Source organism: Pteropus vampyrus, unplaced genomic scaffold (assembly GCF_000151845.1).
Source record: "Pteropus vampyrus isolate Shadow unplaced genomic scaffold, Pvam_2.0 Scaffold142, whole genome shotgun sequence".
NCBI lineage: Eukaryota > Metazoa > Chordata > Mammalia > Chiroptera > Pteropodidae > Pteropus > Pteropus vampyrus.
In genome coordinates this window covers 1,829,678-1,854,286 of record NW_011888923.1, presented here as the reverse complement: position 1 = coordinate 1,854,286, position 24,609 = coordinate 1,829,678, and the positions used below count along the sequence as shown (strand labels likewise).

General features: G+C 57.9%; 2 protein-coding genes across 10 annotated transcripts; one reads left to right on the top strand and one right to left on the bottom strand.

The window, feature by feature from the left end:
- The first annotated feature begins 433 nt into the window (after nucleotides 1-433).
- Nucleotides 434-7,711, top strand: ZBTB48 (zinc finger and BTB domain containing 48). 8 transcript variants are annotated; one of them, XM_023535584.1, is made up of 11 exons: nucleotides 434-556; nucleotides 1,126-1,818; nucleotides 2,305-2,546; nucleotides 4,473-4,584; nucleotides 5,197-5,289; nucleotides 5,621-5,707; nucleotides 5,876-6,030; nucleotides 6,502-6,638; nucleotides 6,710-6,874; nucleotides 7,195-7,283; nucleotides 7,375-7,711. In XM_023535584.1, the coding sequence occupies exons 2-11, from the start codon at nucleotides 1,129-1,131 to the stop codon at nucleotides 7,669-7,671; spliced, it is 2,067 nt and encodes a 688-aa protein (XP_023391352.1). In that variant the 5' UTR covers nucleotides 434-556; nucleotides 1,126-1,128; the 3' UTR covers nucleotides 7,672-7,711. The 8 variants fall into 8 exon arrangements, with proteins under 8 accessions (XP_023391352.1, XP_023391350.1, XP_011366767.1 ...); XM_023535582.1 differs by having other exon boundaries at nucleotides 437-586; nucleotides 1,122-1,818; nucleotides 5,642-5,707; XM_011368465.2 differs by having other exon boundaries at nucleotides 437-586; nucleotides 1,122-1,818.
- Nucleotides 7,712-9,558: 1,847 nt separating this feature from the next.
- On the bottom strand, nucleotides 9,559-20,702 carry KLHL21 (kelch like family member 21). Of its 2 annotated transcripts, none has more exons than XM_011368463.2 (4): nucleotides 19,601-20,700; nucleotides 17,128-17,533; nucleotides 13,960-14,032; nucleotides 9,559-12,804 (listed from the first exon to the last, which is right to left on the bottom strand). In XM_011368463.2, exons 1-4 carry the CDS (start codon nucleotides 20,619-20,621, stop codon nucleotides 12,511-12,513), a joined length of 1,794 nt encoding a protein of 597 aa, XP_011366765.1. In that variant the 5' UTR covers nucleotides 20,622-20,700; the 3' UTR covers nucleotides 9,559-12,510. The 2 variants fall into 2 exon arrangements, with proteins under 2 accessions (XP_011366765.1, XP_011366766.1); XM_011368464.2 differs by lacking the exon at nucleotides 9,559-12,804 and adding an exon at nucleotides 13,334-13,532 and having other exon boundaries at nucleotides 19,601-20,702.
- Nucleotides 20,703-24,609: the final 3,907 nt, after the last annotated feature.

The window sequence follows — 24,609 nt, the reverse complement described above, 5'->3', positions numbered from 1 at the left end:
GGGCGGGAAACCTCCTCTGCCCTGAGGGGCGAAGGTCAAGCGGGGCGCACAGGGCCTGGGGTGTCCCGGAGGTCTTTGGGCTCTTCACTCATGGCTTGGGAAATGTAAGCACAGGGAGACCCCAGCCCGGACTCCCGGCTGCCAGTAAAGAGGAGACAGGTGCGTCTTGGCTGCGCTTCCTGTCTGGGAGAGGGAGGGCGCCGCCGGAACCACGGGACTCGGCCAGAGCCGGGCGAAGACCCGGCGCCGACCCCGCGTGGACCCGGAGCCCAGCTTGGCGTTGCTGGGCAACTTCGGGAGGCGGGCCCAGCACCGAAAGAACAGCGGGGGGAGGGCTGACCCCGCCCCCTGCACAGCCCATTGGCCGTTCTCTGAGTGGCCCCGCCCCGAGGTGCTGCAGCTAGAAACGCTGCGCCTCGGAGGTGTACCGCCCCGGCGGCGCTTCCTGACGTCACGTCCGGCAACGGCGACGGCGGCGTCTCCGTACGGGCGGCCGGGCGCGTATGGCCTGGGCGGTTGGTTGGTGGGACTGTGGAGTGGACGCGGCCCGAGGCAGGTGGGGCCGGCGCAGGGCGGACCGGCCCGGGTGAGGAGATCGGCGGGCGCGGGGCGAGGGAGGAAAAGGCCGCCGTGGGCGCCGACGGAGTGTGACCGCGGCCGCCTTCCGCCCGGCCGCTCCGGACGTGTGGGCGCAACGTGCGCGCCGCTCACCTGCCCGCAGCCGCCGCCCGCCCCTGCCCGGGTCCTCCCACTGTGCCAGGCCTGTCAGTTCGCCCTGATCCCCTGCCTCTTTCCCAAACTCTGATTCCTTCCCCCAGCGCCGCTTCACGATCCTGCGCTATCTTCCAGCAAGCTATTCCTCCTCCCCACACCTAGTCCCCCTGCTCCCCCACCACCCATCTCTGGCCAACCCCAGTATGGGCATCTCACCTGGCCCCCGTCCCCAGAGGATCTTTCCATCCGTTCCTGTCCCAGCATGCACACGCTAACCTTGATGCAAGCCCTTGTGACAAATGGGACCGTAGAGTCCCCTACCCCTTTCTTCTCAAGTCCAGGGCTTTCTCTTGTTAGCCCCTGGGTTGGACTGGCCAGGGTGTCACTTCTGTCTCCCTCCCCTCCAGGCAGACCATGGACGGTTCCTTCATCCAGCACAGTGTGAGGGTTCTGCAGGGACTCAACAAGCAGCGGGAGAAGGGCCAGTACTGCGATGCTACCCTGGATGTGGGGGGCCTGGTGTTCAAGGCGCACTGGAGTGTCCTTGCCTGCTGCAGCCACTTCTTCCAGAGCCTCTATGGGGATGGCTCAGCGGGCAGTGTTATCCTCCCCGCCGGCTTCGCTGAGATTTTTGGACTCTTGTTGGACTTTTTCTACACTGGTCACCTCGCCCTCACCTCAGGGAACCGGGATCAGGTGCTCCTGGCAGCCAGGGAGTTGCGAGTGCCAGAGGTCGTGGAGCTGTGCCAGAGCTTCAAGCCCAAAACCTCAGTGGGACAGGCACCAAGTGGCCAGAGTGGGCTGGGGAAATCTGCACCCCGGGATGTGAACAGCCACCTCAAGGAGTTGGCAGGCTTGGAGGAAGAGGAAGTCTCAAGGACTGTGGGTCAAGTCCCCAGGGATCAGGAGCTCAGCGGTAGTCACAGCCCCCAGAGGCCCCAGCTTGGTCTCCCTGCTAAGAGTGAGAGCCCTTCCTTCCTGCGTGGGAAACTTAAGCAGGCTTTGAAGCTTTGTCCCCCAGAGGACAAGGAGCCTGAGGATTGCAAAGTGCCCCCAAGGCCCTTTGAAGCTGAAAGTGTCCAGATGCAGGGCGAGAGTAATGAGGTACTGTGCCCAGCGTGCTGGAAATGGGGAGGTGGGAGTCGGAGGGAGAGACTTGACACTTTTCTGGCATCATCTGGACCCCAAGGTAGAATCTCTGTTACGCGGGTTTAAAATAGGCTTTCGCCAAACATAGGAAACTGGCTCCATCCTGCAGCCGCAGGCTGACTTTTCCGTGAATCACAGCTGCCTGCTTCTTCGGGTGGAGGGGGTGGCATCAGGGTTACAGGTGTTTCCCCAGGGTAGTGAGATCCAGCCAGACTTCCAGTTCCCTATAATATAGAGCCACGGTCCTCCCAATACAGGATTCAGATGCTGCCTACCCTGGGATACCGAAGGCAACAGTCACAAAGGGACTCTCCTGGGGATGTGCCTGGGTTGGGCCCTGGGATGGAACTGGATAGAGCGGGCTGCTCTGTAGATCCACCCCAGAACTCTTGCCGGTTAGTTTGGTGACCTCGGTCCTCCCTGCTGCCTCTTCTGCTCTAGTGGGAAGTGGTGGTTCAAGTTGAGGATGACGGGGTTGGCGACTACACTTCTGAGACGGAGGCTGTGCCGACCAGGAGGAAATCAGACATGCTCAGAAAGTCCTGTGCTGCTAGGCCAGCCCTGAATGCAGGTTCCCTGGCAGCCGAGCCTCCTGAGAACAGAAAAGGTACAGCGGTGCCAGTCGAATGCCCCACATGTCATAAAAAGTTCCTCAGCAAATATTATCTAAAAGTCCACAACAGGTAAACGTTCTGTTTTTCTATTTGCTTTTCCTGTCCGCCGTTCCCATGTTGGGGGAGGGGGCCTGTGCTCCCCATTTCTGGGCCAGGTAGGGCCAGGGGCTCCATCTTAGATTCACGTGGCGCCTGGAGTTGGTATGCCTATGGTCGGTGGGGAGTGAGCCTCTAGCCTTGGGTCCGAGTCATTCATTTCCTCCTCCTGTGAGCCCTCTGGTTGGAGCGGGTATGTGGACACCTTGTCAACAGTTCCGCCCACTGTGGACCTTGGTCTCCAGCTGACTTTTGCCGAGGGCCGAGAGAAGCCTGTGGCCACACGCTGTGGCCGAGGCCACACCTTAGGAGTTTCTGAAGCTTGACGGTGTGGGCTTTGGGCCAAGATGTTAATCTTTAGGATTGGTGCTGCCTGCATTTCTGGGTTAGCCCTGGGGTGTCAGTGGGGCATAAAAGACCATTTGTCTCAAGCTGTAATATCCAGTAAGGAAACCAGATGCCACATGGAGCTATTTTAACTTAAAAAGTAATTAAAATTAAATAAATTCAGTTCCTCCGACACACCACATTTCAAGTGTGCAGTAGCCACGTGTCCCTGGCTGCCAGATTGGACAGCGCTGGCTGCAGGGCCTCCAGGGATGGCGCCTAGATAAACGCCTTCCAGTCCTAACACTCTCTAGCCCAAGATATCACTGGTCCGTCATGGCGCAGCTTCTTGCCAAGCCAAGATGGACCCCTCGCGTTTGCTCATGACACCGGGAAGCCACTAATGACCAACTGGAGTTGGAGCTAGGAGGAAGGGAACCTGTTTGCTCTCCGTGTTTCGGGACAGCTGCTGCCAGTGGAGTCTTTGGGGGAGTCTCAGTGTGGGGGCACCGCTGGGGTGGTCCACGTCTGCCTGGCCACCCCCCGGTGTAAGACTCGGGCCCAGCTGGGGCCACAGGCTGCTGCACTGACCTTAAGAACTGGGAGGGGGTGATGGCCTCCTGAGGTCACTGGGATGGGGGATGAGGACAGTCTACAGCAGCAGCGGATGAGAGAAGTGTCTGCTCGTAAGGGCTCCTGGTGCCCCTCATAGGCTCTGAGGCGAGAGTTCCTTCAGTTATTCATCAACAAGCTGTTTGCCAAGTAGCTGACAAGGCCGCTGTGCGTGCTTGCAAGGCCTTGGGGAGCTTCCCTCCCAACTACCAAAGTCACTTTAGAGCGGCATGGGAGGCAGGAAGTGCCACAGAAAGGGAAAACGACAGCAGTGCCAAGGGCTGGGGCGCTCAGGGTGGGGTCAGGTTGCAGTTTGAAAGAGAGGAGATTCCAGTGGCCTCCAGGGAGGTGAGGAAGGTCACTGAGCCAGCCGATGGCTGGGGAGAGCGTTTGGGCTGAGAGAAGGGTCTGGGGTGGGGCTGAGTGGCAGGTTGGCGAACATCGCGGCACAGAGACCTGGAGAGTGAGGCCAGTGAGGCAGGTCCCCAGGCCTCTCCTCAGGGTGGAATGGGGGCCCTGGAGGGTTCTGAGGAAAGAGGCGACAAGATCTGACAATTTAAGGGCCCTTCTGGCTAGTCGGGGCTGGCTTGGAGCAGAGGCTGGGAGCGGGGGGCTCAGGCGGCTGCCCAGGGGCTGGCGGGGCTACACCAGGGGGTTGCGGGGGTGAGGCAACGTGGTCAGCTCTGGCCGTGGTTTTGAAGGTGGAGGCCACAGAATTTCTGGGCACACTGAGTGGGTTCTCCGGGGAGTCAGGACCTGGGAATTGTTTCTGCCTTTGCAGAGTCGTGTGGGGTTCTTGGGTGGCCCTGCAGACCTAGAGCTAGATGGAGGGGGCGTTTCTGGGCTCCACCTGCAGGTTCACCAGCCCTGTGGTTCCACTAGGAGCCAGAGTGGGCTCTGGGTGAGGGTGAGGTGGGCAGTCTGCCCAGCCCCCACTCTCCCTATGGCTTCTTTTGGCAGGAAACACACTGGGGAGAAGCCCTTCGAGTGCTCCAAATGTGGAAAGTGTTACTTTCGGAAAGAGAATCTCCTGGAGCACGAAGCCCGGAACTGCATGAACCGCTCAGAACAGGTACTTGTGTGCCGGCGCAGGTCCTTGTGGGCAGGGGCACGCTGGCCTGTCTTCCTGCCATCCGGGAGGGGCCCCCAGGAGACGGCCTTAGACGGGACGGTAGACTCAGGAGAGCTGCAGCGTCCTTGGTTGCCACCGAGTTGGTGCCCTGGTATTACAGGTGGGGACACAGGTCCCTAAGAGCAGAAGGGAGGCATTTTGGGTTTGCCTTCCCGGCCCCCAAGCTTTGGACAAGGGCATTCGGTGGGAGGGTGGGCTGCTGGGAAAGAGAAAGGCCACTTGGCCACACCCCCCACCTCACTGGCTGGCCCATGTGGTGAGGCCAGCCAAACCCCGCCCTTGTCTTTCTGGAGGCCTGTCACCAAGGGCAGGGGCTACAGGTAAGGCCAGTCGGCCTGTGCCCGCAGCCTGTCAGGCCTGAGAAGAGCCTGGCGTGGTGGGTTTGCCTTGGCCGGGGTCCGGGCAGGCAGGTTACGTGTTGCCCTCTCCCACCCTAGCGGCCCCCTCCTCGGGCAGGCTCCTCCCAGCAGCACGTGGAAGCCCGGGCAGAGGCCGCCGTCGCAGGCCGAGGCCCCCGCTGATGCCGGCCCTGCTTGCCCCTCACACTGCCAGGTCTTCACGTGCTCCGTGTGTCAGGAGACCTTCCGCCGGAGGATGGAGCTGCGGGTGCACATGGTGTCCCACACGGGGGAGATGCCCTACAAGGTCAGGCTCAGCCTGTCCCCAGGGCCGTGGCCCCGGGATCCCTCACACCCAGCCCTTTACGTGGGATGGTGTCAGGTGCCTCCCCATTGCCAGCCTCAAGGAGCCCGGCCTTCCCTACCCGTCTCGGGCCCCCACACCTCTGGCAAGGCCCCGGGTCTCTGGGCCCTTGCTTCTTTCGGTGGAGGCCGTAGCACGGGGCCCTCCCCCGCGTGTCAGGACAGGGAGTCTCCTGGCATCGCAGGCTGGGCCCTGCCCTCGGGTCCCCCCATAGCCCAGGGGTGACCGGGGTTGTGGGTGCTGGCCTCCGTGGGTGACTGGGCCTGTTTTCCAGTGCTCCTCCTGCCCCCAGCAGTTCATGCAGAAGAAGGACTTGCAGAACCACATGATCAAGCTGCACGGCGCCCCCAAGCCCCATGCTGTGAGTGCCAGGCTGTGCGGGGGCGGGCCGGGCCCGCTCTGGTGCTAGGGCTGTCGCTGGTCCAGAGGGTAGACTTGTGTGGCTTCTGCCGTGTGGCACTCCCAGAGTAGCCCCACCCCACCGTCACCCTGGCCCTGCTCTCTCTGCCCGGTCCCTCCTGCCCTACAGTGTCCCACCTGTGACAAGTGCTTCCTGACCCGAACGGAACTGCAGCTCCACGAGGCTTTCAAGCACCGCGGGGAGAAGCTGTTTGTGTGTGAGGAGTGTGGGCACCGTGCCTCGAGCCGAAACGGCCTGCAGATGCATATCAAGGCCAAGCACAGGTGTGGCTCAGCCCGTCTTCCCCCAGGGCCTGTCCCTGCTGCTGGCTCTGGCCAGCGAGTAGGCCGGGAAGGCCGAGTTTGACGACACTCACACCGAACAGCGTGCCCTCCCCGCTGACTGTGGCGCTTGCAGCCTTTCTGGGTTGGGGGCATCTGAGGGATGAGCAGGTTTGTCAGGCAGAGAGGCTGGGGGCGGGGATTCCAGACCAGAGCAAGGCCCTGTACCTCCGTGGGCAGATTTTTGGTTTGCACTGGCTCCTGGCTGGAGCCAGCGCCCCTTTCCTGGCACTGCCCAGGCCCTCCTTGTGCCAGGCAGCTCACTGAAGCCCGGGCCCCTTCCAGGGGCTCAGGCAGCCTTGCTCCGGCCTTGCTGTCTCCTTGGCTCTGGGGCCAGGCGTGCTCCCAGCTGCAGTGGACTGAGGGGCCACTTCCCTTGGTGATGACCTCTGCCTGTGTCCCCCACCCGGACAGGAACGAGAGGCCATACGTCTGCGAGTTCTGCAACCACGCCTTCACTCAGAAGGCCAACCTCAACATGCACCTGCGCACGCACACAGGCGAGAAGCCTTTTCAGTGCCACCTCTGCGGCAAGACCTTCCGCACCCAAGGTGAGGCAGGCCCGTCCCTTCCCTGCCCTGGGGTGGAGGCCTCGTGGCTGAGCCCTCGCCTGTCCCCGCAGCCAGCCTGGACAAGCACAATCGCACTCACACTGGCGAGAGGCCCTTCAGCTGTGAGTTCTGTGAGCAGCGCTTCACCGAGAAGGGCCCCCTGCTGAGGCACGTGGCCAGCCGCCACCAAGAGGGCCGGCCACACTTCTGCCAGATCTGCGGGAAGACCTTCAAAGGTAGGCAGGCCTGCTGAGGCCCTTACCCGCCTCCTTCCCGGGGCAAGCCCTGGGCCCTCTCCATTTCCTGCTGACCAGAGTTGGTGGGTCTCGTGCAACAGTGGCTTTCCCAGGCTCCTCCTCGGCAGGGGACCCTTCCATTCCCTGAAGCTCCCCTGGGTCCTAGTAGTGACCTCGGGTTGCGCTGTACAGCCTGGCAGGTCCCCCGCCCACCCCACTCCCCAGCAGCAAATGTGAACTCAGAGGACTGTCACCTCCCCACGGCCCGCCCACTCCCCCTTTCCCGCCTCTCCGACCTCGGGGTCCCTTCCCTCGCACAGCCTTGGAGCAGCTCCGTGTGCACGTCAGGAGGCACAAGGGCGTGAGGAAGTTTGAGTGCACCGAGTGTGGCTACAAGTTCACCCGGCAGGTAGGCCCGGGGTCCCCTCTGCCTGCCTCGGGGCCTCCGAGCCCCTGCGCGAGGCGCGCACCGCCCCAGCCCTGAGCGCCCCTCCCCCTAGGCGCACCTGCGGAGGCACATGGGGGTCCACGACCGCGTGGAGAACTACAACCCGCGGCAGCGCAAGCTCCGGAACCTGGTCATCGAGGACGAGAAGATGGTGGTGGTGGCGCTGCAGCCGCCTCCCGAGCTGGAGGTAGGATCGGCCGAGGTCATCGTGGAGTCCCTGGCCCAAGGGGGCCTGGCCTCCCAGCTCCCTGGCCAGAGACTGTGTGCAGAGGAGAACTTTGCGAGCCCTGGCGTCACGGAGCCCTCGCTCCTCATCACGGCCGCCATTCCTGAGGACTGTGACACGTAGCCCCCCACCTGCCACCCCCAATAAACCACACGGCTTTGGATTTGGTTGTTTCAGCCCATCCAGGGGTCTGATCCCCAGTAACTCGGCCTCCAGCGATGTGCTGCTTACCCCCGTGTCCCCCAGAAGGAATGGTGCCCCGTCCGACCCACTGCGCTTCAGAGCTCAGCCAGCATTTTTCCCACCGCGTCGTGTCCTTGGCAGAGTGACACTGGGCGGGTAGCTTTGGGGGCCAAGCCTCTGGCCCAGGACACTCCTCATCGGTCCCGTCCCCCGTCCGGTCAGGGTTTTAGACCTGGGGGCAGACACAGCAGCGGTCTTCCTATTTCATAGCTGTGGTGCTGCCGGCCAGTGGGGGTAGGACACTAAGGTCTGGAATCAGAGTGGCCAGGGCCCCTGACGATGGCCTCGCTGGCTCGACTCCCGCCGTTAAGAGTGTGGCCAAGCACACCTGGGGCCCAAGGAGGCTAAGCAAGCCCTGGACCCTGGCTGGTGGCATGTCCACAGACGGGCCCCTTCCTGGGGGCGGGCCCGAGCTTGGTTAGTCTGCCCGGGAGGCCTGGGGCACATGCAGGGCCAGGCTTAGAATGGTGAGAGGCCCTGGGGGTCCCCCGGTTCTGTGCTGTGGGGTGGGGTGGTTTGTCACGGAGGAAGAGCACATGGGCACTGAAGGCAGGTTGTCCCCAGATTCCTCCCCAACTTACAGCTGTGACCCCAGCCAAGTTACTGCTTCATTCCCTCATCTTTTAATGGAATTATTAACAGTCATGCTTCATAGATGGGACTAAGCGAGAACCTGCTGTTCCAGTTGCCTCCTGCTGAGGAACGAGCCACCCGGAACTTCCCTGGGCTGGGGGCTGGGCTCAGGATGGCTCTGAGTCTGGCAAGTTGCCGCTGCCAGTGGGCCTGGGTCCCTCTCCACTGGCTGCCTGGGTGTCCTCACAGCACGGTGGCTGGGTGCCAAATGCAAAAGCCCCAATAGGCCAAACCTGCAAGACCTTTTTATGGCCTGGCCCTGGAAGCCAGTGTCACCTCTGCCACGTGTGCTGGTTACAGGTTACAGGGGAGGGGACATAGACCCCAGCACTCGATGGGAAGGGGTTAGAATCTGCAAACGTACGACTGCAAAACCTCACCAGCGAGCGATTAAGCACTGCCACTCAGCGCTTGGCATGGAGCGGATCGGGCCGTGACGGTTGAGAGCGCGAGTCAGGCCACGCGAATCCCACACCGGATTCCGGAAACGCCAGCCCCAGGCTGTGCCGAGTTCCTCCTGGAGTTCGAGAAGGTTCGCTTACCTTCTGTTTTAGACCCAGGACCCATCTAACCATCTTTCCTTTTATTCCTTGACCATTGGGGAGCTCAGAGGTAACAAGCGTTCAAGTGCCATGGCTGCCACCCAGGTTCTGAGCTGCTGCAGAGTTGTTTTGACAACGGCATTAAAAAGGCACACTGTGGCCTCTTCTTTGGGTTCAGAAGGCTGTTTCAGAACTCCATGGCCCCAGCGATCCCTGGCCTCTTCTGGGGTCCTCCTTTGAGGGGCTCTACGTTCCTCTCCCTCAGGTCCAAGGTCCCCCCCACCATGGGCCCACACCTTCAGGGGCAGGGTGCCCACAGGCAGAGTCGAGGCAGGAACCAGCTTTGGAGCAGCGAGTGAGGCCTGGTCTCTGCCACCCATGTTCCTCACACCTTGGGCTTGGGCTTGGCCTCGGCCTCTTTACTTCATACTTTGTGGTGATTCAAGACAAGAAAAGGGCCTGAAAAGCTGTGCCCCAGGACAGGAGCCCTGAGGCCTCCACACTTCTCCACTCCCCTTGCCACACACACGTTTGGCCTCAGCCCAAAGGTTCCGAGACGCAGCAGTGGCAGGATGAAGGCAACGACACCATATGTGTAGGAAATATTTTTATTTCAAAAAGTATGTATTGAAGGCATCCTAAAACCTTACAGGATTCTGGACACGTAGGCCTACAGAACAAATAAATACGCAAACCAGCCCTGCCCTCGGGTCGGACTGGGTGCTGGACACTACAAGGTGTCTTTAGTACCTAAGTCTCTGAGGTCATATAAATAGACTACTTCGTAGATCAGCACGTTAAATACTATCACTGAGTTCTCATAACTTAATTTGTCTTGTAGACTAGACTGATAAAGGTGTGTGCATCTGACACGCAGAGACAGTCCCACCCCTGCTGGCCCAGCCTCTGTCCCCAAGTCAGTCAGTGTATAGACAGCTGTTAAGCAGGCGGTGGGAGCTTTGTAGCTAGCACAGGGCCTGTGACCAGAGGTCAGGAGGGCAGAGCAGGGAGCAGATGTTTCTGAAGGCCTGTCCCCGACGCTGCTACCCACCTTCCCCACACTTACGCCAAAGACAGGGTCTAGGTGGTGGGGGCCTGGGGAAGCAGGCAGACCAATCCCTCTTCCACTAGCCCACACCAAGCCATCCATCATCTGGGCACAGCTACCAGACAGGGGATGGTCAGTCTCATGACGGCCAGTCAAGGTGAAGTACCAAAAAGAGCAGGAACCCGGGACACTGGGCCCCCTGCCACGAGGGAGCTTCTACAGGGAAGGCCAGACAAGGGCTGATTTTGAAAGAAAAACAATGTTTGCAGGCCCATCTCAACAACAAAGCTTCAAACACCTTGCTGCCCAGGGCAAATCCTGGACCCTGATAGGGCCACAGCCATGCCTGTCTGGAGGGAGGAGGGGAGCGCTTCGGTGACCATAGCACACGTCCATCTCCCGCTCCATCCCACCTACTGGGCGGCCCCAGGGGGTCCTCTATGGAGAGAGCCTGGAGGATGGACACCAAAAGTCTCTTTGAGACCAAGGCCTACGTCCCTCCTCCGGGGGACCCCCAGATGACCTGTCAAATTATCAGAACGCCTGTGTGGCACATTCCCACACAGACTGGGCAGAGCACAGTCTTTCTGACACTGAGCTCAGTGCCTGGCATAGAATCGGGGCTCGATCAATCCCGTGCTGCCTGCTGTCCCTGTGTCACTGAGAGGACAAAAGCCATCATACCTGGGCAGCCTCTGCCTGCAAAGGAGCCAAAGACAGCCACCCCACAGAACACAGGACAACTTCTAGGGAGCTGGGCCTGTAAGGCAGGCACTTAGGCCAGAAAAAAGCCACAACAGCCCCAGGAAAGTGAAGTGAAACAGCCCCTGTGGATAGGGGCAGGTGAACCCCAGCTCACCCAAGAACACCCAGACCACGAGGGGTGAAGGCTGAGACCTGGATGGGAAGGCAGAGATAGTGCGGGGCGGCTGACCCCAAACAGCCTACGGCTGGCCCGAGCCCCTACCCCCACCTGCCCTCCAACAGTGCCTGGCACACAGTGGGTGCCTGTAAGTGACCAGGTGAGTAGCAACCCCAGAGGCATGGGAGGGGCTGGCTGAGCTGTAGCCGCTCCAGCAGGGTGTCCAGAGCAATTTCTAACCCAAAGCGGTAACACTGCATGGAGGGCCCACCAGACAGCCCTGAAGGCCACAGGCCTCTTCCCCAGAAGCACTGCGCCACCTGGCCAGGAAGAGGGTTCTAAGTGCCACCTGAGAAGTGATGGCGTGAAGACGCCCGTGTTCTCTCGGTGAGAGCACGTCCCCATGTCCGGTCACCGGCAGAAGGCAACTCAGTGAACGCTTGCTTTCGACCTGCCTCATGAGGAAAATGCAAACACCCTCTTCTCCAGGAGGAAGACGAACTCAAGCAAAGGCTGTTTTGGGGATCATGAAGGGGACAAGACCACCCAATCCACAGACATGCTCACATTCCCCCGAGGAAATTGGGGCCCCTGGGGGGTCTCCCTGGAGCTGGCCTGGCTTCTGAGGGGCTAAGGGCACCCCCTCCCCCCGCACGCACCTGCAGAAAGCTTTGGCAGCGGCACTACCGTAACATCAAAAACCGCACACACCCGACCCTGGTTCCAGCTGCCCCCGTCTTTTAAGGAAAAACCAAACTGCGTTTCACACCTTGCAACCGACCCAAGGCCGCCCTGCCCGCAGCCTGCTTTAGAAGCGGGGGATCCGGCTCCCTAGCTGGCCGGGGCGTCTGCAGTCGCCTGCCTGGCAGGGCTGCAGGGGCGAACTCCCGGGACCCCAGCAAGCGGCCGTGACCTTGCACGTGCAGGCTTTGCACGCTCTTGCCTCAGCCTGAGACGAAGGTCCCAGAGCAGTCTCTGAGCAAGGGGGCCGTGCCTGCTAGGGGGCTGGAGGGACGGGGACGCCCGGCGTCTGCCTCAGCCCAAGTCCACTGGAGACGGCACTCAGCGGGTCCCTTGGGGCCCCCTCCTAGGCCAGTCTTAGCCAGCCCCACCCCTGCGAGGGGTGTTCTGATGTGAGACCCTCTCCGTCCGGGGAGCAGGCGGGCTGGGATGTCTGGGACCCCAGCGCAGCCATCGTCTGCCTGGTGCCCAATGCTCGAAGACAGCAGGGCGTCCGCAGTCTCATGGCACGGATGTCCCCCCCTCCACTCACACCCCGGAAGCGGCTCTCCTCTCCCTAGGTGGGAGCAAGGAGGTGCAGGTGGTGGCAGCAAGATGGGTGTGCGCTGCACTGGTGAGGTCCGGGGCAACCTTCTGGAGCCAGAGACATGAGCTGGCAGAAAGGCCTGGACCAAGAGAGGGACGTTCACAACTGGCTTTGGCCCCAGCGGCTGTGACTGGAGCTCTAGATGCACAGAATTCCCCAGGCGCTGGACCCCGAGGCTCGCTCAGCAGCCTGAGAGCTTGCGCTCCGCCTGGTGAGCCCAACCTGTCCTTGTGCACGAAGGAGGGGGTCGCTGCCCCCCAGAGGTGCCGGTTACCTGCACCGAGGCCCTCCCTGGGCCAGGCCGGGGCTAGTGCAGCTCGTGGGGGTTCTGCGGCGGCCGAGGCCGGCCGACATCCATGTCACTGCTGCCACTGTCCAGCTCGAAGCCATGCCCGCCCGAGAACGTCTGGGGCATGAACTGGCGGAAGATGCTGACGCTGCCGTGCCAGAAGGTGGGCTCCGGGAGCCGCCCCACCACGCTCCACGCCCGCGTCTCAGGGTCGTAGGCCTCTACCACGTCCGAGAGTTCAAACGTATTGTCGTAGCCCCCTGAGACATACAGCTTCCCTCCGAGGACGGCCAGGCTGCCCCCCACGTGCACCTGTGGGCCAAGGGGACAGGTGACTGGAGGCCAGCAGCCAGGGCAGAGCAGGGTCCCTCTCCACGCAGAAGGGGTACGGGACCGTTGGGTGGGGCGGCCTCGGCCCTTCTTGAAGTGGTGCTGGGAGCCATCGTCTGCACTCAGGACAGACCCACGTCCTTCCCACACGCTGGCTAGGAAACCGGGCTCCACGCCCAGGAGGCACGTGCCATGCTTGGTCCCTGGGGCAGTCAGGGGCTACCACGGCACTGAGTCTCCCTGCGAGTAGCTTCAGCCCTCTGTGGTGGGCACGGCTGTCCTCACCATCTTACAGATGGGAAAACTCAGCCTCATGTAGCTGCCAGTCGCAGAGTGGGGCCTTGACCCAAAGTCTGGGCTCTGATCCATGAGGCCGGACTACCCCCTTCTTTCCCAGATTTGCTATAATGAGTATGTGTACCTCATTACAGGGTAAAAACAAAGTTACACTTCCTAAATGTAAAAACGTTAAGCTGTGATGGTGTAAATTATGACATTTGCCATGCAGAGGTTATCATGAGAGCCAGTTTAGAAATCTCAATGAAGACAGAAAAGATGCAGGTGGATGCAGATGTGCATCTGGGACTAAGGACGCTGCCTGCGTGGCTGAAGGCTGCCTAGTCTTCCCAACTCCACACACTAGCACGTTCAGCACCTCTCTTTTTGACAAGCCAAGACTCTGATCAGGCAGCGGCAGCAGCACGGGTGTCCTGCTCAGAGCAACAGCAGACGCTCAGTAAGTGTTCCCAAAGGCCTCCTGCCTGACCTCGTCCCCTCTCGTCTGCTTGTTCCCTCGGCTCCGGTCACACTGAGCTGTGGGCTTGTTTCTAGGACCTCGCCAGGCACATCCTGCCCCGGGCCCGTGCATCTGCTGTCCCCCAGTATGTCCTCTGCGTCATGGCAGCTACTCAGTGAATTCTAGTCCAAATGGATGAACTCGCTAAGCTGTGTGACCCTGGGATATTATTTAGTCTCAGCGACCCTCACGTGTAAGTTGAGGATGACCCCAGCCCTCTATTAGGTGAAACGACACAAGCAAAGGGCTCAGCACAGCCCCCCCGCCCCCCACCGGGACTCAGGATGACACTTTGGCCAAAACACAGGACCAGCCTGTGCTTCTAACACAGGCAAAGTTACCTGATTCATAGATGGGATCTTGTCCCACTCATTCTTCGTGGGGTTATACACGTCCACCTCAGCAGAGTCATCCCTGGGGAGAGAAGGAAGGGGAGAGCAGGTCAGAACGAGGTAGGGGACACCCCTGGGTGTGAAGGGCTGGACAAGAGGGTCCTCCAAGCAACCTGCCTTTAGGACTTGTCTGGTGCCATGCGGCAGCCCACTGGCCAGTGGGACCCTATCTCTGATTTTACGTCCCCAAACGTATCTGGCCTGGACTTCAAGGCCAGAACCCAGACTTGCTCCCCAAAGCCAAAGATCATGCCCTCAGGTGCTCAGACCCTTCCCCACAGCCCAGCAATAACCCACTGCCCCCTCCCCTTGCTGCGGCCATAATGGCTTGTTTCAGATCTTGAACTTATCGGGGTCCTTCCCATCCACCTCCTACTCATCCATCCGTAGCTGACTAGGAAGGCCCCCTGCCCCACATCCCCTGGACTGCTGCTTGGCCACGGCCCTCACCACCGCGCGGTCAGCGCCCATCCCATGCCATTCACTGCTGTGTCCTCAGCACACAGCGGGGTAACCATGGCTACAGGAAGGAAGATACCAGCACTGCCCTTCCCTTTGGGGCCAAGGTCCCTCACCCTAGTTTGACACGCTCTTGATCCATGCAATAAAAGATTCAAAGGCATGGCCTTGAAAAAGCAAAGACTCGAACCCCCAAAACAGCAGTAGTAATGATCAAAGGTCAGGGGTCAGCAGAAGGGCCAGAGAGGAAATATTTTAGGTCCTGCAGAAACTCCCCAAAGCTCGACGCTGCTGTCCTAGCACAAAAGGCGGCCACGGGCACATGTGACCACTATCAGGTCCAACGCCTTTCTCAACAAGCAGAGCGCCAAGACCCTGACCGGTCAGCAGAGCGGGTGTCCTGTTCAGAGCACACAGCAGGCGCTCAGTAAGTGTGCTCCCAGTATCAGCCCCCCAAGGCCTCCTGCCTGACCTCGTCCCCTCTCGTCTGCTTACTCACTCGGCTCCAGTCACACTGAGCTGTGTGTGGGCTTATTCTAGGACCACACCAGGCTGCACTCCAATAAAACCTTTTTGCGGATGCCGAAATCTGAATTTCACACAAGTTTTCACATGTCATGAAATATTCCTCTTGCTTTGATTTTTCCCTCCAACCATTGCCAAATGTAAAAGCTATTCTCACTCTGTGGCCCGGGTGATGATAATTAATACTGGGACCCACCAGGCTGCCCACCCCCAGCAGAGACATCGCTGCCAAGGAGCCACCTTAAGCAAGGACCAGGGCGGGTGTGTCCGGGAGCGGGGAGCAGCCGGTCATCACCCATAGCCCAGGACAGCAGCAGTGAGGGATGAGGCTGCACGTAGCTCCGGCTACCGGCCCTGGGATGGCACCTTCTAGACAGGAGTGGCTCTGATAGGTGGCGTTTCGAGCAGGGGTTACGAGGCTCATGGGGTGCCGAAGGGCATGAGCGGAGTGGCTGGGAGACTACCACTCGGGCGCGTCAGACCCAGGCCTTGCCTCCCGTCTTGGGCAAGGCGGGGCCCCCGCTACTCACCTGGGGGACAGACGGGCTGCCCTCATGAGAGCCCACTTCCTCAGCTGGGTTGGAGGGAGGGGAAAAGATGAGCGGGCTTAGGTGAACCCCTGCAGAGGCTCACTGGGTGCAGGGGGCACCTAATGCTTCCATGTGGGGGCGCATTAGCAACGACAAGTGACCGAGACCAGGAGGAGGAAAGCAAGGGGGCCTTACGGTGCCGGGCCAGCCCTTGGGCACCCTTGCTCTAGGACCACAGGGTGGGAGGACATTCTCAAAGGCACTCAGCCTGGAACCATGGCTGAGGGGCTGGCACTCTGATGAGCTGTATTTATAGCTGTCTCCACCCTCTCTTTGAAGACATTTGCCAGGACTTGGAGGGAGAGCTGGGTGAAGGGTCAGAAGCGGCAAAGCGCACATGTCCTCTGTGGCTCTCAATTCAAAGCCCTCAACCCAAGAGGGACGGGGAGCACCATTCATACCCCACCTCTTCCCTCCTGGCCCCGTAACCGCAGGCAGGCTGCAGGCCAGGAAGGGGAGCAGTGGGTGTACGACACATGGAAGCTGTGCAGCGGGCAGGAGCTCCTAGTCCCCTGGATGCCCGCTGGCCCATCAGGAGAGAATATCTGCCTGTGACTGGTCACCAAGACCTGAGGATGCATGGTGACCAATGGCTGCCCATCCTTGCTCCATGCTGCCAGGTCCATGGCCTGGCCCAGGGAGGCCATGATGCAGTGTCACCACACAGGGATCTGGGTCGGATGTCCTCGGTTCAAACCTTATACCACTGCTTAAAGCCAGTGGCTCTAAGTCCCCTACCCCTCTATGCCTCTCCTTTGTCATCTGTGAAGCGGGGACGACAGCGGTGCCCAACTCATCAGATTGTCAGGGAAATCAACCGTGAAAACACCCACGAAAAAGACAACACAGCACTCGGCAAGTCCAGGGGCCTAATACGCACTAGCTACTGTCATCATTCCCAGAGGCGGCTTCCGGGCCTGCTCCATGCCAGCTCCTGGCCCTGGCCCTGGCCCAGAGCGGCTGTGGGATCCCTGTACAACAGCATTCATTCACCAAGAATCATGAGCCCTCCCTGTGCCAGGCCTGGTGGGAAGGCAATGGACAGGACCGTGGAAACACACTGGACACACAAATGCTGCTTTAAACAGGGAGCATGGACACTGCTGAGTGAGCAAAGGTCCCTCTGTCAAGGCTACAACTCCCCTAAAGATCTGAGTACCCAAAAAGCTCTCCTCCGGTCTTTTTAAAATGCAGGATCCCTCTAGGTAGGAAAGGCTCCTTTTTAACGAATGCCATGTGAGGACAGCCAGGGCCTTTAGTGGATCCTCCAAGTGGAAGTTCCCTAAAGGGACACATTTTATTTAGCGTCTGAGTCTCAAAAAGTTCCCCAAAAGGACCGAACTCCACCACATTTTGGATCCCTTAAGAAGCCACAGAAGCCCAGAGACAAAGCTCTAAGGAACAGGGCAGGACAAAGGCAGCCGGTCGGGAAGACCTGGCCTCGTTTCCCGCATCTGTGTCACAGGGACAGCAGCGAGGATGTGCCACGCACGGGGCCTGGGAAGGAGCACATGGTGGCTGGTCTTGGCCCCCGGGGACTCACCTGATGAAATACATGAGTCCGTTGAGAGTCACTGTCTTGGGCGCAAAGGACCAGGGCGGGAGCTGGCCACAGTCCACCAGCGACCACAGGCCGGCGTCCGGGTGGTAGCACTGCATCACCATGGTCTCCTTGCCGGCCAGGGAGCCAATGGCGTAGAGCCGGCCGCGGCAGGCCGTGGTGGAGCAGTTGTCCATGGGGTAGGTCATGGGCTGCAGGGCCTCCCAGGAGTCGGTGGTGTGGTCATAGCGCTCCGTGCTGTCGGCGGCCACCACATACAGCAGCCCGTCCAGCACGGAGGAGCTGTGGTACTCCCGGGCCTTCAGCATGGGCGCCACCTCCGTCCACTCGTTCACGCTCGAGTTGTACCTCCACACGCAGTCGTAGAGCCGGGAGCCATCAGACCCACCTGCCAGGACACGTACAACGGTCAGGCCGGCCCACGCTGACTCGGACTGAGTCATCCACCCACACCTCCCTCACCTTCCAAGAGGGCGTCTCCAGGAGGAATGAACCTCCCTGGGCTTTGATGCAAACACACATCCTCTCTCCCCAGTGCCCAGGTAAGGCAAGGCAGATGCTGCCTGCTGCCTGTGAGGACGGCCGAGCCTCACGCCATAAACACACTGCCAAATCTCTGTAGGCCCTGCAAAGGCCTTGGGCTGCAATTCTCAAGTAGACAGCAACCTCATGCGGAACCCACATAAACCGACGCTGGGTCAGAACACTAGGTCTCAGAACCAGTTCTCCCAGGGAGCCACGAGGCATGTGAGTGGGGTGAGCAGAGACTCGTGCACCAAATCTTAGGCTTCCTGACCATCCTCTACCCCAGGCTGTACCAGAACAGCTCAGAGGAAACCTCCTTCACACCGCAAGAGCTCCACACAGAAAGTCATGCTGCGGTGGACTTCTGGGCTCTAGTTATTGGTTTGGCTGCACGTTACTGTCATGTTTTGTCCAGAAAAAACTCCTCAAGCTATACAAGCATATATATACTCTCTCGTCTATATTTATTTCAAAAAAGAATTAAAAAAAAAAACCAGTAGTGCTTACTGTAATCATAAATAAACCACGTCTACCCAGGACTTAGAATTCCTACAGCATGGGGGGACCCCAGGGTTGCATTCCCTACCCCCGAGGCTGGCGCCACAGGCGGAGCAGGCGTGACATTCTGTCTCAAAGCCCTGAGCTTTTTAAAGGGAGGAAACAAGGTTCGTGTAAAGTCCACTCTGTCGGCCTCCTTCCTTCTGCAGGAGGACTGTGCATAAGGCAGCTGAGGCGGCTTTCTCGCCCCCGGAAAATTCCCTCCAGGCAGCTGTCTGGAAGGACCCAGCCACCTGTCTAAACCCAAAGGATTAGCTGCTCAGCTGAGACATTTATGGAAGGGTGTGCAAAGTTGGGGCCAGTCTGACCGGCTCATGGAGGGAGGGGGGCTTGGAACCCAAAGGGGCTGATTCCGGGAGATGCCAGCAGAGGCTGGACCTGGAGGTGTAGGCCAAAGAAGCTGTGGCCAGAGCCGACCGTGTCCTTAGGCCGGGTGCCTCCCACTTGTCAGCTCCGAGCCCCACTGGGACGAACACTCGAGCAAGTCTCAGAGCTGGCTTTCTCCTGCATGTGCCAGGCTGGGCCCAGCCTCACTGCCTGCTAACGGCCCTCAGCGGAACCCAAATGCATACTCAGCTTCTTTCCTTATATAGCCCTCAGACACTGCGCCTCCTTACCCCACGGAAGGAGGTAGCCTTCTGTTTAAGCCAGGATTTATCCTTAAAAAATGTGGGAGAAGTCCAGGGCTGTAGCAGGCTGGGACCCGCCCAGCATGACTCGGCAGTGTTTTGGGGTTTGGGCCAAGTAACTGGAAGAAAACCTCTTAGCATGTGACTATGTTTACAGTTGCTGGGCAGGAAGCAGCCTAAATACCATGTGACCCGCAGTGCACAGCCAAGGTGTAAGCCCAAGGGAACGTAGTCACCCGTGACAAAATGACAAAATGCAGGCGTCAGGAGGCCTGGGTGGCTCATCTGGGGGGAAGAAATCCCCAGGAGTTAAGAATGGATGTCTCATAGGGCGTCAGCCCTGAGCCTGTCCCTAGATTCCTTAGGGAGAAAAGAAAGCACCCATTGTGTGGAGTGAATGCTCCAGTATCTTCCAAATAAATGGCGGGATGGCACCTCCCGGGCAAGGAGTGAGCTATCCAGGCAGACCACTCCCGCCAAGCGACCCACAAGTAGCTACTTGTCCCGGCTCGCACAAGGGGCTCTTCTTCTAGGTCCAAAGTATTGACCCTAAAACGGCCTGCACCGGACAGCTCGTGGGGAAGGGAAGCGATCGTCTGCACTCAGGTGTGGTCCCGGACTCCAGGTTCTGTGGGTCTCTCCAGCAGGTAGACGTGCTGCCTCGGGGGGCGCAGGAGGCCAACCTCGGAGACCGCTGCCTGGGGGACCCGCCGGCCCAGAGTCCTTCTGAGCAGCCCACTCACCCGTCACGTAGATGTCGTTGCCTAGCGCCACGATGCTGTAGCCCCCGCCCAGGTGGTCGGGGAACTCAGCCAGGTAGCGCCACTGGCCCGTCTGCGGATTGTAGCAGTCGACGGTGACCAGCTCGTCGCAGTCCTGGTCGCAGCCGCCCACAAGCACGAGGATCTCGGCGAGGCCGGTGGAGGGGCGCGGGCGCATGCGGGGGCAGGGCCCGCGGTCGTGGCGGTCGTAGCGCGCCGCCTGGAAGTCGCGCGCCTCGCGCAGCAGGCGCAGGCAGGGCGGGCAGCGCGCCACCAGCGGCTCGGCCTCGACGTGCGCCAGCAGGTAGAAGCGGCGCACGAAGGGCAGGCGCACGGCCTCGAGCAGCTGCGGCCAGTGTGCGGCGCGGCGCGGCGGGTCGGCGCGTACCCAGCGCAGCGCCAGCTGGTAGGCGGCCTCCTCCTTGGGCACGCACAGCCCGTCGTCGCGCAGGTAGCGCAGCAGGCGCGCCAGCGGCAGCCGCTCCAGTTGCTCTGCGCCCAGCTCGCCCACGTGGCGCAGGATGAAGCGCTGCGCCGCGCTCGCCAACCCCGAGCAGCTGAAGGCCTCGGCGAAGTCCTGCATGTCCAGGCAGTTAGCCAGGTCGAGCTGCTGCTGAAGGAAGGCGCCACACGCCTCCTTCACGGCCGGGAACTGCAGCAGGTCGGCGGCGCGCAGCAGCGGCTCGGCGTTGTCGCCGCTGACGGCCACGCGGCCCGTGTAGCTGAAGTCCAGCAGTAGCTGCAGCATGTCGGGCGGCACGCCGTGCAGGCGCACCCGCTCGGCCCGGCTCTCGCGCAGCTGCCCGGCGAACATGGCGCGGAAGTAGGGGCTGGCGGCTGCCAGCACGGCGCGGTGCGCCGGGAAGTCGCGCCCGCCCGCCGCCTCCAGGGTCACGTCCAGGAATTTGCGCTCGGCGCGGAGCTGGCTCAGGCCGCGCAGCAGGCTCAGCGCGTGCGCGGGGTCCGAGAAGGGCAGCACGGCCAGGGGCGCCGGCCGCTCCATGGCGCCTTCACCGCGGGGGAGAGGTGGGTATCAGTCCGGGACGCCGCGGCCGGGGCCAGCGGGAGAGACGCGGCGTGGCCGCCGCGGCCGCTATAAATACGGCCGGGCGCAGCGGCCTCCCCGGGGCTGGCCATGGCGGGGGCGGGGCCCCGCCAGCACCGCCCACTTAACCCTTTCGGGCCGGCGCCGCCACCCCTCCGAGCGCGCTGGCTCGGCTAGCCCGGCGTGCGCCCGCCCCCGCGCTCCCGGCTGAGTCACCGCCGCCCGCGCCTGCTCCCTCACTCCGCCTTTCCCGGGCTTCCAGCGGCCTCCCGCCGACGCCCGGGCCGGGACGGCGGGTGACAAGTGTTCTCTACGAGGGCCGCGCGCCGGGATCGGAGGCCTCCAGGGCCTGCCCACGACCCACCCGGGCCCGACGGCTGAACAAAACCCGGTGGGGGCAAGCGCGGCGACCAAGACCGAAGCCACGCTTTCGCGCCAGACTTCCCCACGGCGTCCGCCCCCGAGCCCTAGGGCGGCTCGGTACAATGGCTTTTTTTGAATTCCAATAGTTCTCAGGGTTGCTAGTTAACCCTATCACGGGAAAGGTTCCAAACAACAGGATCTTTTACAATTCGGGACCAAAGCATGAACAAATACAAGGTTTTTAGCTGACGTTTTTTCTTGGCGCATTTATAAGTGACACTGGGCCAGAAGCCAGGAATGTGCTCCACTGTGTTCCTTGCAGGAGTTTCAAACTTGACTAACTCGGTCTTTAACTTTCGTCAGCATACGAGGCGCAGTTTCAGTTTCCGATTCATAGAGACCCTTTCAGACTCCAGAGCTGCCCTCCAAAAGGGACAGGCCTGCTCCGGGTTCGGTCACCCCGGTCACCCCCGCCTCCTCTTTTCCTCTCCTGCAGATGGACGTGCGAAAGGCAGAAAACTTGAGGTTAGGATAAATTCCTAAGAATATCCTATTAAGCAGAACAAAAAGGCCGAAGCACCAGAAAGTAATTCCAGGAAAAATAGCAGTTTTTCCTATTCTAAGAGAGGGGACACTAGGTGCAGGGAACAGTGTGTTCAGCTCAAGGTCAGACAGGAGACTGCCTTAAAAATACAGGGAATGCAGCCGTTCAGAAATGTCACAGTCACTTGTGGGGTGACAGTGAAGAAAGGAATCTGCCTTATTTGGGTTCCGGTAGATACGGTACCGGGACTACACATTCAATGTAAGTGTATGAAGAAAATTCCCTCACTTGGAAGCCATTTTTTTCCTTTGGTTTAATGTATGCTTTGTGCAGTTTTAGAAAAGACCCTCATTTCACCTGAAACCTGGGTTTTTGTTATTTAATAGCTCCACACCCCCATGCCCTTTGGACTTCCCAAAGACATTCCTGCTGAACCCTTCTGCCTCGGCAGTGTCCCAGCCCAGGCCCGGCATGGGAGAGCTGCTGACATTTCTTGATTCCCGCTAAGTCGCACAGCCTTTGCAGAAGACATCTTGTTTTTATTGCATATCTGAAATGAGAACTGTAGGCTTTCTCTTCTGAATCTCTCATCATCCTACCATGAGAAGGTATCTGGTCTAAATTTCATCATGGGAAGCTTAGGCCTCCGTAAGAAAACAGTCAGGTACCCAGGCAGGCTGCCTATTGCCCATAGATGGACTGTTCACACAGCTATTAACGGCAGCAGCAGCATTCCTGGGCCCAGGAGCCCCGCCAATAGCTTACTTGCACAGGCTTTGTGACAAGAAAGTCCTGAGTAGCCAGGAAGTGGGATGTTTGTAGGGAAAAGTACTACAGTCTCTCTGGGTCAGAACTCACTCACCATGCATAAGTCAAATCTTTAAGAAATCAATCATTGTATAGTTAAGAACAGTCCAGTTTTCTGTATTCCTAACAGGGAATTAGTTAGTCCAACAAATCATGTTTGAATCTTACTGTGAAGCCTTGAAGAATAATATAGGTATTTATTGAAATGGAAAGTTGTTTATGCTATAGTGTGAAGTGAAAAATCTGATTATCCATAGTATGACTCAATCTGTTATATGTGTTCATATGCCTACGAAAAAATTGTGAAGGTAACATTTTCTCTAGGTGGTTTTCTTGTTTTCGCTTGCCTGCACTTTCTCCCTTTCTGTACTAAAAATATAAACTGGATTTTAAAGAAATAACACGTGTTCAAAATAAAATATTCAGTTATTGAGGAAAAAAAGCTACATTATTATCGTGGACCTAGGAGGCAAGCGCTTGAAAGCCTGTGTGTACATCTAAGTCAATAAATGTTCTTAGAAAAAAACAGATATAGACCTATCAACTGCTTGGAATTTTGAATAACCTATAACCCGGGCATGCTATTTAGTTCCTTTTTCTTCTCATCAATCTCATGAGTTCAAATTGGGAATGTGAGAAATTCATTCACTGAAGCATGTGACAGATACAGTCAGCAAACTGTAGTAAGGGGATTTAAACTCCTCAGATACCACCTGACACCCTGGCCTGGTGGAAACACTGTTTTTTGGCGAAGATGTTAACTCTAGCCAAACAAGCAAGTTTTTTTTTTTTTTCTGGTTTTATTGAAAAATAATTGACACAAGCAAGTTTGTGGGAAAATGTTTGTACTTAAAGATTAAACTTCAGCCATGAAGTTTGTTTACCTCTTCTAAAATCATGAAAATCCTCTCTGCCTAAGTAACTTCTTTATAATGTAATTTAACAAAAAAAATTTTACTTTTAAAATTTCAACTTCTTTATTTTTGTTCCTTAATTTTTATTTTTAGGCGGCCGGGCCAGGCGTTGCTTAGGATTTTTTAAGTTTGTTTTTTTTTCTTCGGTTGGCCTTTTGGGACCCGTTTTTTTGGCTTTGTTTTCCATTCGGAAAAAAGGCATTTTTTTTTTGCTTCTCATTTCTGGTTCAAAAGGGGTTTGTTTTTTTTGTTTTTGGCGGTTTTGTTTTTTTCTGATTCTGGGCTGCCTAAGGTGTGGTGTGTCATGCATGCACTTATAAACGTTTTACTTTGACGAATGTTACAGTATTCTCCATTAAGTGCCTTATCGTATATAAATGAGGTACTGTAAGTGAAAACATTTAAAGTTTGGTACATAGTGTTAGTTATTAGTCTTTATATTTTTCCCTGTATGAACCATAACACAAGAAACTCATTTGATTCTTCTATGCATAGGTTATTTTCCTCATTATGTGAAAAGCTGACAATACATAGAAATGACTTATCAATTATTTTAAATTATGTACACACATATATTACTACAGTAGTCAAGGTACTAAAAGTTGAAATAGTATTTTGAGGAATTTTCATATTTTTCCTCTCCTGGAGATGGAAGTGAGAAAGGCAGAAAACTCAGAGTAGGAAAAATCCATGAGAATTCCTAAGAATATGCTATGAAGCTGAAAAGCTGAAATGCCAGAAAATAATTCTGGGAAAAATAAACCCTTGGTTGTGTTCATATCTACACTCAAGCATAAAGTAGGAGGCAGAAACCCTTCCTGAATGTTCCCCAAATGAATGTGTAGCCAGTGAGATTTAGGAAGGTGAAGCTATATTTGGTAACCCAATTAAAATAACTACATTCTCAAGTTACTTACTAGGAAACCATGGTATTCTTAGTATTTTTAAACTTGTCACAACCTGTGCTAATGTTGGCTTTTTTCTTCCTCTTTGCTAAGTATAATCATCTGAGAATTAGTATTCAGCAGTAAGTATAATTTTTTTTTTTTTTTAAAGCAGAAAACAAAAATCATAAGCTCCAAGGATCTGGCTACTGTGCCTAATTTGCTCATGGAATTCTAGATTTATCCCCTGGAGCCCAAGAGCCTTACAGTATTACCTGAAAATAAACAGCATATTGAAGACATCTAAGCCTGTCATGCAGAGAAAATCAACTTTATCAGCCCATGGCTACACGTTATTGAGTTAAGGTCATTTATTGGTGTTATAGTCCTTTTTTTTGAGTCTAGGGGATGGATGGTAATTATTAACTCTACAC